Source organism: Parus major, chromosome 3 (assembly GCF_001522545.3).
Source record: "Parus major isolate Abel chromosome 3, Parus_major1.1, whole genome shotgun sequence".
In the NCBI taxonomy this organism is placed as follows: Eukaryota; Metazoa; Chordata; class Aves; order Passeriformes; family Paridae; genus Parus; species Parus major.
The window spans coordinates 79,227,755-79,247,379 of NC_031770.1; the positions used below are offsets into that span (position 1 = coordinate 79,227,755).

Consider the following 19,625-nt stretch of genomic DNA (forward strand, 5'->3'; position numbering starts at 1 on the left):
CTCCAGGGTTTATTTATTTGGTATTCATTATGGAATAGAGCTGAGAAGATTCTCACTATTGTAATATGAGAGTCTTTCTTATGGGAATATCTTAAGTTTGCAGACTCCTAATGCTGATTGCTTACAGTGACAAACACTTTACATCTTTTTCTGAAATTAAATTGTGCTCCATAGCCAAACACTATATTTGAGAAAACCTTTCAATTTTGAAATCCAAAAATCTCTATCTGCTCTGCAAAAATGAAGGAGATTTAACCAATATTGAAAACGTGCAAATCTGAACACCTGTCTTCAGTCGTCCAAGGCACCATTTTACAGCTATTTTGGAAGTGATTTCCCACAGAAAAGATACCTTGAACTTTTGAGCATTATTTTAACAGCATTCCCAAGCTTTCAGGCTACCTAGGATTTTAAAAACCCTGTGTTACTAGGTAAAAACAAATCAAAACCAAAACAAAAGAGGAAAAAAAAAAAAAAGAGAAAGTATAAATAAATAAATAAATATAAAATGAAAAAAGAAAGTCAGAAAAGGAAGAATGAAGTAGTAAAAAACCTGCTGTTTCATACTGTCACAGACCACCATCCCTTGTCAGTGTTCTGCTCCTGGAATAACAAGTGAAAATGGTGCCGTATGTCTTTGTAAGCAACACAGTCCAATTATCACTTGGTGTGCACAACTCTTCAATACTGACTGTACACAGTGTTTTCTCCAGCTAATTAAAACATGCGCTGACATTGTCTTCTGAAATTTGTTCTACCGGCAGCTCGAAGTAATTGCTACCAATGCCATTTCGTTTAGACCCCACCCACTTAAATCACTTTACTCCAAAACTAAGTTCAGCCAATTTATGGTAATATATGTACGCCACATTTCCCAATACTCCACGGATCCCTCCGGTAGGCTTCAATTATACAATAAAATTGTAGCAACACATCCTCCCGAGCGTGGCTGGGTTGTAACCAAGACCCTCAGGGTACCTTAGATAACAGAGAGAAAACCCTCCTGGGGACGTATTTCAGATGTTTTTGATAACGATAACATCATAACAACATTCTGGCAAAATCTAGTCTACGTGCGGTTTTGGGATCCCTCAAGGCACTATTTTAAGCGTTCCCGACAGGATCATGATGCGGGCCGGGGAAGCACCGGTGCCTTCGGCTCTCCCCAGTCGCGGAGCCGCAGCGGGCCAGCCCCCGCGTAGGAGCAGCTCCGGCCGTGCCCGCCGCCAGCTCCGGGGAGCGGGATGCGGGTGGGGGGCCGGGGTCACCTGACTGCGCCGGGCCACCGATCTGCGGCGGCGGCAGCGCCGCTCGGCTCCGCTCCGTCCCGCCCTCTGCACCGGGCTAGGGGGCGGCGCTGCTGCGGCAGTAGCGCGGGGATTAGGCTGCGGGAGGATTAAGCCGCCGGCTGGAAATAGCAGCGTCGGCTCCCGGGCGTGGACGCCCAGCGCATCCCCGGCGGCGGCGGGAGGGGACAGCCCGCCCGGCACCTGGGGCTACCGGGGCCGGGGGGACGGGGGGGGGGGCTGCTGCACCGCGGGGCGCCTCGCCAGCGGGCCGGGCCGGGCAGCGGTGGCGGCGGGGGCCGGCAGTGCCCTCCCCGGAGCGGCGGCAGGAGGACGGGAGGGAAGGACGCGCTGACAGGTCGGCCGCTGGCGCTCGGTCCGTCCCGCTGTCCCCCCGCGCCGGGATGCTGCATGGCGCCGGGCGCCGCCGCATCCAGCGGCGCCCCGCAGCATCCCGGCGCGGGGGGGGTCCCTGTCGGGGCCGGGGGTGGCGGTGGGGGAGGCACCGGGAGGGCAGAACATGGCGCAACGGTGCCATAATCTGCCATCGGGGAGGAGGCGGCGCGGGCGCCGCAGCGGGGCCGGGGCGCGGCGGAGGCTCCTCCGCGGGTCGGCTCGTGGGGCGGGCGCTGCCGAGGCAGGTGCGGGAGGGCCGCCTTGTCCCCATCCCGGCGGCTCGCAGCCTATCTGTGTGCAGCCTCCTTCAGCTGCCGTCATTATTTCCCCTTCATCCGTTCCTCGCGACGCCTAAAATACCCTTCTTCCTGCCCCAGGCGGCTTCTAGCGAGGCAGAGGCTTACACAACGGGGCGGGGGGGCTGCGCCTCGGGAGGGGCCGGGCTGCCCGGGGGACCATTGTGCGTGCGGCGGGGCTGTGTGAGTGCCCGTGTGAGTGTGTCCCTGCCGTGCCTCCCCCCGGCCACAGACCCGGCATCTCCCCCTCGCCTCCCGTGTGTTTCGCCCCTGCAGAGCAGGCAGCAGCCAGCACGCCGTTCGAAGATGTCGGGTCAGACGCTGACAGATCGCATCGCAGCTGCTCAGTACAGCGTTACGGGATCGGCCGTAGCCAGAGCCGTCTGCAAAGCCACCACGCATGAAGTGATGGGGCCCAAGAAAAAGCACCTGGACTGTGAGCATCCCTTTTTGTTTCCCCAGCGAAGGCCCGGGGCTGAGGAGCCTGCCCGCAGGGCACTTTAGTGGGCCTTTGAGCCGGCTGGCTGTCACGCTTGCTCTAATCCAGCTTGCAGAGCATGAGGGTGATGGGAAATCTCCAGGAGAGGATGAGTTATTATAGCATTTCTTCTCTTATTGCATAATACCACTCTTTCGGCCATTTTTTCTTCTCTTGACCTCTTGCCTTTTATCCAGGAAGGCAGTGGAAAGAGCACCTTATGGAGCAGAGGCTTGGGAAGAGGGGAGAGAATCGGACACAGGGCAAAATGGTCACTGCCTACTTCGGTCAGGATTAAGCTAGGATGAGATATACATAAATGATATTCCCAGAGCTGGCCAAGCACCAGTACGAGTGGGGCCATCTCCACAGTGCTGCATCTCCAGTTCTGAAGAGGTTTGGATGATGGTGTGCTTAAATGGCAAGGCACTGGGATAATGCTGTGCTGTAGACTGGGACAATCTTTGGAGAGTTTAAGGGCAGTTGCTGAGGTCCCAAATATCTGACAGCAACTTTGTGAGCTGTCCAGTAGTTTGCCTCATGTTTAATGAAGATGGCTGTTGGCTTTATCGTAGATTTTTGATGTATTCTGGACTGACATTAGCTAGTTAACGCATGAAACAAGGCTGAGGCAAAACATTTATTGGAAAATGGTGAGCTAGTCATGTTTCACTCTGACGATTTCATTTCAGCTGTCAGCCACTGCTTGGAGACACCAGGTAGTAGAACGGTGAAAGAATTTGGTCATGTGATGTTAACTGGCCTTGTTTACCAGTAGTGTCTCTGCCCAGCATTGAACTTGGCAGATCAACAGCAGGTGTTAATGTCTAACACTAAGTGGGTTTCCCATGTTTTGTTTTTTTGGATATGGTAAGAAGTACATTCAAGTAAAGATCAGCAGGTTTTATACCAGGCAGTCTCTTGGCTGCTGGCCATTACTAAGTAATGCTGGTGCAGGTGTTTGTAAGTACAGTTCTGATGATGCAGTATTTGTTAAAAGGAGATACCATTACTTCTGGAAAATAATTGCAGATTTCACTTCTAATGACTTTGTAGCTTACCCTCCAAGTGACAAACAGTAGGCTGGTCTTTCGGTATATCTAAATGCTCTTGCATAAATGCTCAAGAAATGCTGATGTAAGCAGCACTGATTGAAGACTCAGTAGTGTTTAAACTGTTGTTTAAGTAGATAATTGGTCTTGATATCATGTATTCTGTCATGTTTTCTTGTACAGTTAAAAAAAAGTTACCTTGGTTATTGATGTCTCTTCTATGTTGTTGTTTGGTAGCTGTCAACACCTTTTAATCTGTAGGCTGTGTCTGGACTGTCCTACACCGAACATATCTGTTACTAGAAGCTTTAGCTTAAAAAAAGCATAGCTCATGTATTTGAAAGCATGGTGTTTCTGTGTGTCTGTGTGTTTCTGTGTGTATATACATATATAAATAAAAGTACTATCTGGAATAGGTAGGATTAAAGTGAGGTAGAAGTAATCTACTGGTTTAGAGTAAGGACTGTAAAGTGTTTGGATATTGGTGCTAACATTACTACTCAAGAAACTGGGTGCATTGGAGGCAGAAGGCAGTAAATTCCACAGAATTTTCTACCTACCTGCATATCACATATAAAAGAGGAAAAGAATTTATAATTTTCTGGGAAGACTGGGTTTTTTTGTTTGGTTTTTTTTTTCTATTTTACAAGCTTTAAATAACAGTTCAGAGTTTAATTGTCTGGGTGCATTTCAAATTGGATAAGTAGCATTTGAAGATGTGAAGAATGAAATGTAAAACTTCCCAGTTCCTTACAATAAGTTTTAGATTTAGAAGGTTAAAAATTCAGGTTCCAGAGTGAGAGAGTGATGCTATATGAAGAGCTGTAATTCTGGTATTGATGTTGGGGTTCTCTGTCCTTAGGGAACTCCATAATTTTATTTAGTGTTTTAGTGGCCAGGTGTCAAGTCACACAACCTCTCTTCTACTGCCCTACTTAACAACTGGGCTTTGTAAATTAAATTCAGAGATCAACTATTGAACATGGGTTAAGTAATCCTGTAAGTGTAGGATACAATGGTGCCTGCTCTCATGTGTTTTCTGCAGAAGGTAATAATTCCAGAGGGTTATAGGGAGATCATAGGTGACAAGGTGAAAGGTGGTGTGTGAGAAAGGGAGAAAAGAACAGAATTATTGTCTTCAGTGTCGGAAAGCTGAGTTGCTAAGTGTTTACTTTCATCTGGTTTTCTGTACTTACTATAGCTTTCAAATGTAGACTGTAATATAGATGCTGCTGTCTTTCAGCATGGGCTCTTGGTTCTAGACAGGCTGGTCACTTGAAGGAGTACTAAAGTATCATTCACTTGCTGTCTTATGCTTGTTAATGGGATTTACCATTTGCTTGAACTCCAGATCTTCTACTAGTGAATTTCAACAACTGCTGGAAGTAGTGCCAGATGGCATTAAATGAGCTGCTCAGGTCCCTGTGGTGGGAAAAGGAATGTAAATCTAGGATGCTCTGATGGTTTGGGACAGTAGAGCTCTGACCATTTCGGACTTACAAAACTATTGTTGTCCAAAAGTTGTCTAAAAATCACCACAATGATATGGATTCCTATCCCTCAGCTAACCAATGTTTGTTAGCTACATTATTGTTCCTGTGAAGAAGTGGGGAATTAGTAACTTTATTTTGATGCAGTGGGAAGGGCCATTGCAGAGTGTGTGAATGAGGCATATGGGCTACATTAGGGATATATAAACTGATAATTCCAGTGGGAAGGCAATACTGTGCACAGCATAGGAGTTTGAGTCTTAGAATTGTTCTGAAAGATGTATTAAGGCTTCACTGAGGGCTTAATTGTGTGGGCCAAGTAAAAGGCTGCTTCCAGCCTCAAATGGGAATGACTCTGATGGTATCAACAGGGAGATGCTTTTGGAGAAGGGAAATAACATGACTTCCAAATGTGAAATGAAAATGTGATCTCAACTTAGCTCTTTTTATAGGATCTCACTCAGAAACAGACCTTCAAGTTTTCATTTAGGGAAGTGAATTGAAAACTAGTGAGGTTGTTGCATCTGCAGATGGTTGTAACAAGTTCCTGTTTCTGAAAATGATAGAAATGGCTGGGATTTTTCTCGACTTATTTTGCTGAGTGAATTGCTTTGCAGCAGGAGGAAGTTCTGCAATGTGTATTCTGAAAAGACCACATGTGTCTCCTTACTTCTTCAAAATAATTCTCATAAGGTAGAGGATGTTCCCAGAAGCCTGATCAAGAATTGGGAGATGTTTGCGAAAAGTCAAAACGAAGCAGATGAATATCAGGATTTGATTTTCTATGGCTGTGGAGATGACCTGTGTATCTGCTGTAACTTGTTATCATCCCATCTAATTTTGACCATTTGCATGTACCTGGCAAGCGGGGAGCTCTAAAAATAAGTTTATAGTTTAATTCATGGTGGTAACTGAACTGCAGGGCTGATGTTGGTATTTTGCTTGTTCGGACACTTCTTTCCTGCAGAGTTCTACCTTTCTTCTGAAGTCTCTGGTGTTGACCTAACAAGCTTGAATCACTGTGGTCTTTAGTGTTGAAACAGAAGTTTCTGTTGACCAAAAGCAATGTGTTAAACTTTTTTGCCTAGGCTCAGTAAAGGTGATGTGCTGGCTTCCACAGGTTAGTCTTAAGAACCTCTGTCTTACTTCTGAGGAATATGTCTGTCTCTGCTTTTTGGGAAAAGTTGGGGGTCAGTGGAACTACCTTGAATCCCTAGACTTCAGTGTTTATTGACTCAGTGGGTTAAAGGATCAGGTTAACTAGGGTGTGTATATTTCAGAAGTTGTTTGCTCCTGAAGTGGTTTGGGGAGTGTTCCAAGACTGTTGGCACTTGTGGCCCTTTCCTAGAGGGAGCAGTGCAGATGTACTGCATTGCTCTGCAGTCCTGGTGACACTCAGTCTCTACAGCTGTAGGAGTATCTTCAAGAAAACTGCCAAGAATCGAGTCCCTGTACACACTGGGCTTAATCCTTCACACCTCTCTAATGAAACTGCTTTTATGTCTCACTGTATCTTGTATTGCAGTAATTTGTCACAGTTTCTAGGTGTGAGAGAACTGACTTTGTTTAAATGTTACCACTGAAGATCAGCTGGAATAGGGTGTCTGGGTTCTTGTCATAGATGGTGTGAATTTTACCGTGTAAATTCCTCTGTCACCCAATGAATTGCTGTCATACCTGAAAAGAAAAAAAAAATATCTAAGCAAGCAGTTATTTTCTTTAATTCTTTATTGGATGATGGATTAGCACATTTATTGAGTGTAAGGACACATCATCGGTTTTTATGTTGAATGGCTGTTTCTGTGGGCTTCTATCATGTCCTTTCTCAAAAGGGTATTGAGGACACACTTCATTTGGACACATGCAGATCTCTGAATAGGAGTAGAAATAAATGTCTGTCATGGGTAAGGGGAGGTAATAAGCATGCTTTTTAGATTACTTGTTCTTGAATATTTATGTGGCATAAATTTTCAATTCCCCCCCCGCGCTCCACACTGTTTTTAAGGTATGTGTAATACCGAGAGAAGGCTGCCCTTCTAATCAAGTTATGACTTGGCCAGTTCTTCAAAATATGTTTGAATCAGGGTAGAAGTTTGAATTCACATTAAGATCCAAATGTTGGAATATGGGCAGGATCACTTGATCCTGTGCATTTCAACTGTTCTGTGTGTAAGTTGTCTTATGGTGTAATGCCTAAGAAAAGGAGGAGGGAAGATGAGGAAACAAGAAAATGAGTAGGCACTGTAATATTAAACTTTTTTTTTTCATGTAAGCAGTGTAACTTGATAAAGATTGACTAGCTCTGAAGGCAGGTATTCTTAGTCTTTTTCAAAAGTAAGCAAGAACCTTCTCTTAAACATGCTTTGTCAAGGTCATGGATGACAAATTCTGGGACAAGTCAGATCTTTCTGTTGTACTGACTTCCGCTGTAGGCCTTGGTAATGGAGTAGCTATTTATGAGATGGTCAGGATGACAGTGACCAAAGCATGGTTTTAATCACTTCTCTTTAGTAGTTGAATATATTTCATAATAGTCTCATAGTGTTGCTCCCTTAGATCTCGGCAGCAATTGAACATCTTCTAAATGACAACAAAAATCTGCAGGTTTGATTGATTTTTGTGTTTTGATTTCATCTGTGTCTCTGATTTCCCAGCCTCACTCTTAAACCCTTCATCTTCTGTGCATGCCTTATATGGGCCTGTCACACTATTGAGGAATTCTGTGAAGTTTCCAAGAAAATGCTCTGTAGGTGAGGTCAGTCCATGCTTCTGTGTCTCTGCCGTGTGAAGGACCCTCTGAAAAGTAGATGACAGCATAACTTTGAAGGGCATGAAGGCCACACATTTTGTCTGCTTCTTGCTGGACTGAGAAATTGGTAGCCAAAGAGGAGAATTTCCTGCTCTCGCAGCTCCCACCTTTGAAGAAAAGGTAGTGTACTAGAGCCACACTGCTTTTAGTATTTTCCTACTGCTGCTCAAGATTCTTGAGACTACTTTGCTCTTCCTTCCCTGCTTACCTTCCCCCAGTGCTGGATGTCCATGACAAGTTTCTGGCTGCAGGGCTGGCCTCCAGGAGAGGAGACCAGGACATGCTCTGTGCGAGACACAGCCAGCTCCACGGTGGATCTGCTGCAACACACAGCTGAGTCCATCCACCAAGACTGTGACACCTCAAGGAAAACCTTAAGAAAAAGCAGGAAATACTAGACAGACAGGGGAAGTGGGAAAAAGAAATGGCAGAGAGAACACCAAGGTTAGAAATGGGGCAGGAGGTACAGGGTGCACTCCATGGTGCCAGAGCAGGTATCCTCTGCAACCTCTGGAAGAGACTCACGTTCTCGGAAGTCACAGCTGCAGCATTTCTCAGTGCTACCAAAACCTTGCCATGTGTGTCCAGTTCACCCCCTGCCACCGAAGAAAACAAAGGGATAGACCTTCCTCAGTCAGCTGTGGACATACTGTTTGCTGAAGGAGCTAGCTCCAGTATTTCTGAGGTTGGGGAAAAATTGGGGTGGAGTGATGGCATTATATCCTTTACCTGAGCCTTACTATAGCGTAAAGGTGAGTCTAAACAGTACTAAATAGTATCCTTCAGTTATCATGCCCTGTTCCTTTTTTGGATCACAGATTGGGATGCTGGTATGGGTGGAAAAGCACAGGGTCTGTTGTGTGCCTTGGGTAAATACAGGAGTCTCACCAGTGAGTGATAACCACACATGGTGTGCAGATTAGGAATAGTATTCTGGCTGGTTGGGAGAGAGGGCTTTCAAATACTGTGAAAATGAAAAAGCAAGGAGTAAAGCAAGCCAGGAAGTCAGGGTCTCATTGCAGGACATATAAAGAAAAAGATGGGTCATCTGGCACAGGACTGAACACTGAACTCAGACTAAATGAGAGGATAGAAGAAGCCTTCCTGGTAGCCTTGCAGGCAGTGATCTGTAGCGCAGGGCTTGCAGCAGTACTTTTGTTCCTCTGAGTCAGCAGTATCAGCAAGATTGCAGTGCAAAGCCTTGCTGGTAAGCTGATATTAGAGTATCCCGCCCCATCAGATTCAGCATGGCTGCTTGATTTTCCTTCTGTCCAAAATTTTGCTTGGATGAGAGCTGGTGGCTTAAATTAACCTGAATAAACCAGATGTTGGCAATTGCTGGAAGGCAATTGGAATACTTGGCAGAGGCTAGCTTTTCACTTTGCAGACTATAGTAAGGTCTGCTCTTTCTGGAATCTTGCAAACCATATGCTAGACCCTTAAAAGTGTTTTTAATGCTTTTGATCTTGCTATTTTGATCATGTTTACTTCAGAGCTGGCTGAAAGTACTCAAAATCAATACAAAACTTGTTTTGTTTGTGGTCATAAAAATCTTCTCTTTAGGTTGTGAAACACATTTACTGAAGCAGTTGAGAGCTGTAGTTCACTAAGAGAGGGAATATACTCTAATATCCATCTGCACTAGCATCACAAGTGATATTGGACATCAGCCTTGAAATGAATGTGGGTGGAATACTAGAACAGTATTTTCTAGGCTGCTAGCAAATGGGGCATTCATTGGGCATCTGAGGCTCACGGCTTAGTTGTAGTCACAGGAAATGACAGTGCACAATATTAACACTGACTTCTGGACCAGCAAAGTCTAAACACCTTTCTGTTTCTCTTTTCTGCCCAGGATAATGTAATCTCATGCTTTGTTGTAGATTATATCTGTATCTTAAGTTAGTTTAATGAAAGAGACTGGATGCTAAAAGGTCCTGATGTTATGCTAATGTGTCTTTATGTAATTTTTACTCTGGCCATCTGAGCAGAGGCAGCATGTCAGTTGGTTGCTTTCCTAGTCTATTTTTTCTAGCTATTGATAAAACTCAAGTGTGTGATGATGTTTTTTGTAGAGGGAATTTTGTGAGTAGATAGACATGATCATGCTTGAGAACCACAAAACTTTTCCTCTCATGTGTACTGAGAACTGCAGGCTGCTGACAGGACGTGTCTGCAGCTTGGGTCTGACTTGTGGTAATCAACTCCTTTTGGTCTTAAGCCAATATGCAAAATTGCCACAGGTAAAAAGTAAATTGGCTGGAACTCCTGTGTTGCAATAGGGCTGCAGAATTCTGACAAAACAGTTGAGCCATACACTTTGACAAGGTTGCTTTACTGACTCAAAGAAGGAATGAAAAAGAATTGCTCATTGTTTTTAAGTGTTTAGGAGTCTAGGTTATGGCTGAGTTGCAAAAGGCTGGTAAGGGTAGTTTGGAGAGTTTGGTGTCCACTTGAGCTAAGATTGTTCTACCATACAATTAAAGGACCGAAGGACATGTCTTTTTAAGAAAATGTCTTAAACTTTTCTGTCCTAGGAAGTGATACAAGGCTGTGGCTTGACTGCTGACAGTACAGTGCTTCACTTGAAACTGCCTTTTGGCCTGGCACGAGCGCAGATGACATGATGGCAGCGGGTGCTCCCATAGCAGATGGTCAGGGGTTAGCCTGCAGAGCCTGGCAGGCTCCTGGTGCCTTTGGTGTAGTTTTGTTATATATCTTAAATCCCTCTGATACTTTACAGAATGTTCTAAAATGGTCCTCCACAGAAGTGAGAGAAAGACATGACTGATTGAAGCATGAATAAAACATGGACTTGTCACCCACCTTGTTTAAATATATGCAAGTTTACAAGTTTAGAGGAAGGTCCTCAGAGTAAGGCAGTGATCAGTGATTCTGCCACAGTGCAGGACAGCACTAGGAGGGGGCACATCCTTGACATAATTGAGGAGCTGACCTAGATGCACTTCAGTGGGAGCTCAAACTGCTTTTCACAGGACTCTTCCTTTCACTTTTTGCTTCAGGGAGTGTAGGACTTGTGTGAAAGGGGCAAGCCAGCTGGCCTGTTTCCTGCCTCTGAAGGCTACATATAGGTCAAATATAGATGAAAACTTTAACTTACCATTGTATCAGTCCTTTAGCAGCCCTGGAGTTTTCAAATCCAACCTTTTAAAATGGAGACTTGGGTTTGGATCGTGTTGCGTGATTCTGGAATCCAGAGTATGTTTGTTGTGCTTGTAGCTCCTGATCTAAGTTTTATAGCTTCATCTAAATGTATTTATGGGAGAATGTACATTTTGCTAAGGGACAGCAAGCCAGAAGCAACTCAACGTACTGAGTATGCCAGTGTTTTGAAGACATGTACATTTTATTATCAGTGATGTTTTGTTGCTGATGAGTGAAACAATGTTATTTTAATATGTGAGTCTTACCTGCGATTTTCTGATCTGATCTTTCGTTCTATGAAATGTCTGTGAAATGCTCTACATTAGTGTTTTTCTGGTTTTGTTAAGTTGATTTAAACTTCAGATTGCTTTGTTGGTGGTGAATGGCAAGAGTGTTAACAGACAAGGTTTGCTGTATTTGTAGTAGGTGAGTTTAAAGAGCTGCTTCTTGTTCATCAGAAAGCTGGAAACTGCTTAGACACTATTATGAGAAACTACCTTTCAAATATCATGCTCCATATCAAGAGTTAAATTGACACTTCTGGGTGTTCCAGTCTAGAGATCTGACTCTTCACAAAGCTGTGCTGCCTGGATGTGAGCTGGTGTGATGGATTCCAAGTTCCTCACTCATCAGTAGCTTGATAGGAGACTTCTGCCAATGGCAAATGCATCATCCAGAGGCATCGGTGACTTCAAGCTGTTGATAGCAACTTAGTACTGTCAGGTTTTTTAAAATGTTAGTAGCCCTTACTGCATCTTCTATCTCTCAGGTGGATGTTCCACTGAATTTAACATTTTGGAGGGTTTTTGCAGCATCAAGAAATCTGCAGTATGTGAAAGGCTGCCCACTCATGTTGAAGAGTCAAGTCTATCGGAAGTAGACTTCAATTTTTTCAAGATTTTTGAGAGTTAAACTCACCTGCCTGTGTGACAGAAGAAAAAGATTGTAGTTTAGCTGATGTAATACAAGGGAACGAACATAAAGGAATTGTTCAGTCTTGTATTTTACCTTTTGTTTGTTTGTTTTTCTTAGCACAGAGAGAGTAAAGCTGTGTCTAACTGTGAAGGATATAGTCATTTTGTTAAAAAGGCTGTTCTAAGGCACAGCATTCACATATGAGGCAGCCATCTGGTTTTATGAACTCTGCTTTATGGTAGATGCATAGATACAAGAGAATGGATTGAAATGAGGGCAGTCATGTTAGAAAGGAGTTGCTGCTTGGTTGGAGCTGCTTCAGTGTGCTGAAGTGTCATAGTGTTGCACTGGCTCGTGCAGAGGTTTGCAATACACTTGGTTTCTTTTTCCTACAGGTGTGCTTATGTTTTTGGCAGGGCTGCTTTCATGCTTGTGGGGATTTCCTTGCTAGTTAAAGGATTATGTGTCATTATGTGGCATCCACTGATGAAAAAATTGAACTCTTAGAATAGTTTTGCTGAGGGAGTAGTAAAAGCATGGACCATGGTCTGGATATTGAGTCAGATGTGTCAGGTTCTGAGGCTGCCTACTCAACCTGTCTCTTTCCAGCACAAAGGCTGTAGCTGATTATCATGTCACTGAAGTTGTTGGCATGTTGTCTTAACTGCACCTGATTTTTTTTTTTGTTTTTTGTTAATGTATTCCCAAAATGTAACAGCTAAGTACTGGAGCTGGAACATCAGGCTTCTTGCAATGTATTTTCAGTCTTGTTCAGCTTTTTAGTGGATTACAAATTGCTGTTCTGGGCAGAGTTGATAATCTAGTGATAGCTTCATTTCTACAAATTTATTGAAAACAAATGGTTTTCTGAGGAAAGGAGATAATTTGGGGGCAGAATTCTCAGACTGCAGCGTGGCAACTGAAAGAGCCCAGGTATCATGCCTCAGCTGATTACCACTTTCTGCCAGATGTGTTTGGAGTGTAAGATCAGCCCAGCATGTAAAGGCTGATTAGGATTAGAGAATGCTGTAGTGCAGAGATTACAGCAAATGGCCCAGTGCTATTGTGGAAAATGTGAAATCCTTGTGTTTCTGGTCTAGCTGTGCTCTCTACCTAAAAGCTGCAGCTGATCCTGTTATTGATATTCCAGCAAGCACCCAAGTGATAAGAGTTATCAATTGACACAACCAACAGGTAATGTTAGGGGTTGGTCACTTTCATGGAAGGATAATAACAGGCCACAGCTAGAATCCTGCTATCAGGTTATGGATGTGCCTAATGTCAACAGGTAATTGACAATAGTCATTTAAGTAGATTTTATTGACTGTTATCCTTCTAAGCAATAATCTTGCAACTCTATAATGCCTTTAAAATTGCTTTGTTGTTTGCAGCAAGAGGTAAGATGCAAGAGAACTGTCACTTTAATGCTTGCATGGATGGAGAGAACAATTCCCTTAGAGGAAATTGAATAAATGCTTTGAAGGCTTGGCAGAAGATTGGCTAGTGGTTGTAGTTGAGTCTCTAAATTAATGTGTATTTTGGTCAAGGCTTCCAAGTTTGAAGTGCTGAAGGAAATGTCTTGTAGAATGAGGTCTGAGATTTGCCATGCAGGATAAAAGTTCATTTTCCTGTGAAGTTATTGGTCAAAAGCTATTTTTAACATTAGCTGGGCTTTTTCCATGTCTCTTCTTCCCCTAGAGTTAAGATGCCATATATACAATACAATGGGAAATAGCATTTCTCCAAGACAACTGCTGTTTAATTTTGACCTTATAGTCATTGGTTGGTGTCCACCAAATGGGAATGGAATTTTGCTTTTCTTAAACTGTTAGGAATCATGCAAAAATGGCACTGCAATAATGATTTGTGTCTCAGCTCTTACTTCCAGTAAATCAATAAAACAGAGAAGTGGCACATTTAGCTCTGAATTACTTGCTGTTTCATATCACCTTAAGCAGAAATGCTTAAATCTTGTATTTGAGCAGAAAAATGCATGTTTCTGTTGAGCTAGTTGTAGAGCAGGATTTGTGTGGAAAGAGGGTTTGAAGTGGGTTCTGTGGTGGAGAGAAAAAGATGATTAAAGTTGTGATTTCTCATCTTTCCTCTACTCTGCTGAACTTGTATTATTGCCTGAGATTATTATATGGTATGCACAGTAAGTGAATCTGTATGAATGAAGTTCAAGATTGAGCTTCTTATGACTTTGGATAGGAAGAAGATTCCATGCTTGATAACTAATACTTTTCCTATAGTGAAGATGTTTAAGAAAGCTGTGGTAGCTGTAGTGGGGAAGAAAGCAGGCAGAATTCTTGGGGCCTTTCCCCCTTTGGTGTTCTGGCTTTGTATGCATGAGTCTAAAAAGGTGCTTTCTCTAGTATGTTGGTACCAGAAAGTTTGTGTAGCCTATCTTCTGTTATTCCAGATAGGTAATTCATGGGTAAGAATGAAACTTTTATTCTTCTGACTGTTTGGATCATGGGTGTCAGCAAGGTGTCGGACTTCATTCATAAAATATATTAATTGCTAATTAATTTGCAGTCTTAAAGACTATACTTAAATGACTGCTCCTTAACACAGAGCTTCTGCAGCTGCCCTGAATGTTTCCTTTCAGTTCTACTACTCCCCTTGAGGGAGCTCCAGTGTAAACATTAAAGGTAGTGCACACTGTTCTCCCCCAGAGGCAGTGGAGCTCAGAGTTCTGGGAACTTTTCTTGTATGTAAAAAATATTCATAGTTCATGAAATTTGAAGAAATTTCTTAAAGCAAGATCAATTTTTTTTAACACACTTTGCCCCTATAATTCATACTTAGAGAGACATCTGCTGTAGCTGCAGCCTTTTAGTTCCATCAGATCTAAAAGATGGTAGAAGACCATCTGATGGTTGGCTTTTATTTCCTGTTTCCAAGAGAGCTGAACCTGAACCTCTCAGAAGGAAAAACCAGACATATAAATAATTAAGTGCAGCATAACTGATGTAACACTGCTAATGAGCTAGGGTGATTTTTGCAGATGACTTAAAACCAAATATCTTGCCTTGATATGTTGGCTAAGGAGGGGTACAAACCATATGGAAGTATGTTGGAATAAAATCCAGCAGTATGTATGGGCAGTAGATTTTTCACTTTGTTTCAAAAGAGGTATTTGATAATATAGGAAGTGGTGCACTGTTATATTTAAAAAAAAAGTAGTGAGGTAATAAGATGATTCTAAGGCTAATTAAACCCTCAGGTTGAGAAATTGGAGGATGCTTCAAGAGAAATTTGCTAGTACTTAGTCATTTACCCTGTCTCTCTGCAGACCCTTCATGTGATTTATAGGTTCTGCAAACACAATACTTTGGGTAGTACAATATGCCTGTGAGTAAGCAGAGAGGAAGAAATTGTATATAAAAGCTTGTCTTGGTGAGGGGTTCTGTTGTGTGGTTCAAAGACTGATTGCCATGACCTCTCAAACTTCAGCAAGTATTTGTCCTCACAAGAGTCTGAGGTTAAATTTGGAAGGAGGAGATATTTGAAGTACGGCTGGAGAGAGGAGTTAGCACCCCCAAGAGCTAAAGCTGCATTATTGGGAGTCTAAAGTACCTGGAGGGCACATGCTCAGTTGCAGATTGTGTTTAGGTTTGTTGAGTTGGCATAGTCATGGAAGTTCCAAGGCAGTATCTGAAAGAGGCTGGACTTCAATAAAGGGTAGGCTTGCTGGCATCAAGGTGGGATACAGCAAGCCTTGAGGCAGACTTTTGGGGAGGAATGAAGAGAGAGCGTTCACTGCTGTCGGGGTGATTGTTACAAGCCAGATCAAGATGTGTGCTTGTGTAGACAGTGAAAAGAGTAAATGACAAATTATAACCTCAGAAATGAATTCCAGACTCTTTTCCATGGAATTACCTGATAGTCAAACAACATTCAAATTATCTAACGTTCTTATGAACAATTGTTGTAGAAGCAGAAGCTGGTAACTTTGTTCTGCTTTCCAGTACTGTTTTGTGGTCAGGTTTCTGTTCAGGGAAGTTCAGCTCTTGTGTTTCTTAGCACAGTGCTCTAGTAGCTTCCTAATACAGTTCTGTCTTGCAGGGGAGGGTCTGTACTCTTGCCTATTTAACTTTCTTGGCTGAGGCTTGTAAACTCTTACTCTGAGCTGCTTCTGTTCTTGACTAGCCTAGATTTGGAACAATCATGCATTTAATTTTCAATAGGTTCAAGGCATTATTTAAATACTTATAAGTGAGAAAAAACAAAACTTCTGAAGACTATTGTAGCATTTGAGTAGTTGTGAGGAAGATCTGTAAGGGGGTGACTGCTGGAGAGATTTGGCAAAGTTTAGGAACTAAATGTAATGACACAGCTCAGATGCTGAGGCAGCTTGTGTGTTAATTCAGTCTGGAATGACAGCTGCTTTTAAGTTGGCACTGATATTCCTCTGAGCAGAGAGGTCTCATGCTCTGCTGCTGTTTCTCTGCATACTGAAATGTAAATTGTGAATAATTAATCATGAACTAGGAAATCCCAGGTCTGCTTATTAAAAAATTTGGGGTGGTGGGGGGAGGGGGGGTGGGTGAGCAAAACAAAACAGGGAAAAATCCCTGCCCAGATTCAGAATACCATCTGTAAAAGGTAAAGGACTAAGAGATTCTTTGAAGTATTGTATAATCTCTCTCATTAAGGAAAAAAATCAAACAGAAAACAAACTAGAAACTAGTTCCTAAACTAGTTTCTAAACTAGTTTAAGAGTCTGAAATTCTGAAACCTTTGAAATGTTCTTATTGTTCCCTTTTTTTTACATTATGAGTTTAACAAACATTGAAGCTAGTCCCATCTTTCAGTGGACTCTTCAAAATGTCATGAAGAGAGAGCCAAGGTCTCTTAACTTACTTCAGTCTGCCTCAGTGAGCCCTCTACCACTCTTCCTTTGTTTGGAAGGTTTGCCTTTATATTAATGGAGGTATTAATTAGAGAAGAGAAGTAAACCTAGAGCATGATTAAGTTACAGTTGTCTTAAGTCTGGGTGGAAGAAATGGCCTGTCCAACAGCTTAAAAACTGCTGTTTAAATTTAAGTTACAGTGTTAGAGAACTGATAACCATTCATTTCTTCTATTGCATTGATTTTCCATCTCAAAGCTTAACTAGAAAAAGTGTATTCAAGTAAATTTATAATTTTTAAAAGTATCTTTAATTGAAGAAGTCTTTAAAATAGCAACTACAAAAATGTAAAGAGAGGAAGTAGGAGAAATCACGTACTGTGATTTGGCAATTGTGATTTAGTAAACAAATGAATTTAAATAAGGCCTATATAGATCTTCATTCTCCAATTACTTTGCTTCTGTGAAATTTGTGGTAAAAGCACTTGCTGCTATTGCAATACAATTCTGATTTCTGACTGTGCTTGTAATTTGTATTTGAGCTCAGTGTCTGGGTTTGGGGATTAGCTGTCAGTGTACTGGATGCCTGCAGTAGCAGAAACTTCTGCAGAAAGGTACCTTTAATCCTTGTTTGCCCTACTTGTGCGTGCCCCAAATGGAATCAACTTTGAAAGATTCCTTCCTATGGTTTCTGTTGGCTTGTTCTTCATCTTACTTCTTTAATTACTTCTTAATATTACCTATTTTGTATTAGCAAATGTACCTGTGACTTCCTTGGAAGACTAAACTTTTCTGTCTTTTGTCTGCTCAGCAAATGTCTGAATCTGTATATTTTGGAAATGGAATTTCTAGATTTTTTTTCCTGTATACAATTTCTTTTCCCTTGTATCTGTTCTTCCTTACCACATTAAAGTAAAATTAATTTTTCCAACTCTTATTTTAAAATTTAGCTCAGCCACCAAGCTCTTCTGCTCAGTTTCTTAAGGTTAGCTGTGCTGGTGCTTCATTCCAGATGCTGGTGGTTGCTGGTTAAGCTGAGACTCTTTGGCACTGGGAAAAGAAACCCAGGAAATTTGAATACCTTATCTTTGTGGTGTGACTAAATGGGAAACAGCTCTGTGAGAATTATCCCCCCACCCCCAATCTCCTTTTTCTGGCCTCAGATGACAAGTGACATCTTCATGCATGGTTTAATTCTTTTCTGTGCACTGAAACTAGTAGACTTAATTTTAATCATGCCTCTGTTTTGCACAGTATAATTACTCATGTCCTAAAACATTCAGAGCTGCAGACTGAGATGCTGAACCCTCCAGCAGATGGAGAGGAGACAGAAATGACTGAGTGATTTAAAAAGCAATTCTGTGGTATCATATAGCAGTGCCTTATTGCCTCCATTGCCAGCATGTCTGTGGCTGGACTTCTCTGGGGTTTCATTATCTAAAGTGCAGTGATGGAATACACAATTTATAGTGTCCTTCTTTCACAGAAGTCAACATACTGAAGCCCAAGACTGAAATCTTACAAATTTGACGTATTTCCTCATATAAGTAAGACAAAAGCTGTCACCTGCAGTAAAATCTCTGAGTGGGGTAAACAGTGAGTAAGCCACTTGTGACTTGCTTCTAGGCTTTTACAAACCACTGTCTTCTGTATTGCATTAATCAGCAGTACAGAATAAAAGATCATTGGCCTGTTTGTGTACCACAAGATCAAGGAGAATTCTTGGAGCTCTGTGATCTTGAATTGCTGTCATTCGATAGCATGGCTCTGCTGCTATAATACTTTGTCTGCAGAACTGCCTCCTTCAAGGGGTAGTATTACTGAGGTTGTAGAATTAAACACATTTCAGAAGGTGTTTTGCAAAAAACTTCAAACCCAACTTCCATAACCAAGACAACAAAATGCCATGACAATATACATTTTCAATTCAAACCTGGCAAATGGATAACATAATTTTTGTCTCCTGTATCATCCCAGAAAAGTATTCCCCTGGCCTGAAACTGAGGACAACTTGCACCTTTTATGCCCATAAAATAGACAATTTCATATGCAAGCAAGTACTACAGTTTTCCCAAGCTTCTGACTCTGAGATAGAGATTTTTTGGATCTTAAATAAAATAAGTCTTTGTGATAGAAGGTAAAAAACCCATAAAGATTACGTGCCAGGTATTTGAAAAAAGACATCAACCAACCAGACAAAACCTGAACTTTTGAATGCTTCTGGTCCAGCAGTCTGGGTTTCTATACACACCAGGTGGGTCTCAGTTGCTGATGTGACTGACTCATTGATTGATTTAGAGAGATTTGTCCTCTGGACTTTTCCTGTCCTGCAAAGACAGAATCAGTAGTTTAATGCTGAGCCTTGACTTTCCACTCTTAGCAACACTAATGCTCTCCATTGCTTGGGATTATGTAGGGGAGGGAAAGGAAGTCTGCCAAGTGGTGACCCTACTGCCCAAGTGAACTGAACTCCTGTATACCTTTGAGTGTGCAAGGATCAGTCACAAAATATCCTGTCTGCTTTGGAGGTAAATATCTGTCATCGTGGAATGACTTGAATAGTTGGAAGAAAACTTCTAGTTTGGAGGTGGGGAAGAAGTCATTAACAATTATTAATCTGAGGGAAAATAACAGATTTTTATTTTAATTTCAGATAATGCTTAGTCTAGTAGTTAAACTTTTTTTTTTTTTTTCTTCTTAGGTCTTCAAATTTTAAGCCTCAGCCCTACAATTAGATCTGTGTTTTGTGCTCTTTTTGTTGCATGAAGTTGTCTCCTTGAGTCTTGCTAGGGCTGTGTCTGGAATCACACATGTTGTGGGCATGCAGTTGCAGTATGCAGTTTCCAGTTGTGTCTTAAAAATAGGTGATAGCAAGTAGAAG

General features: G+C 42.2%; 1 protein-coding gene across 23 annotated transcripts in view; it reads left to right on the forward strand.

Moving 5' to 3' along the window:
- The first annotated feature begins 1,548 nt into the window (after nucleotides 1-1,548).
- SNAP91 (synaptosome associated protein 91) overlaps nucleotides 1,549-19,625 on the forward strand; it is a 63,598-nt gene continuing 45,521 nt past the window's right edge. For 22 of the 23 annotated variants that reach the window (XM_015622562.2, XM_015622570.2, XM_015622567.2 and 19 more), the window contains exons 1-2: nucleotides 1,549-1,644; nucleotides 2,255-2,414. In XM_015622562.2, coding sequence (XP_015478048.1) covers nucleotides 2,285-2,414 — 130 coding nt within the window. In that variant the 5' untranslated portion in view covers nucleotides 1,549-1,644; nucleotides 2,255-2,284. The remainder of the gene's footprint in view (nucleotides 1,645-2,254; nucleotides 2,415-19,625) is intronic. The other variant, XM_033512894.1, reaches the window with a different exon arrangement.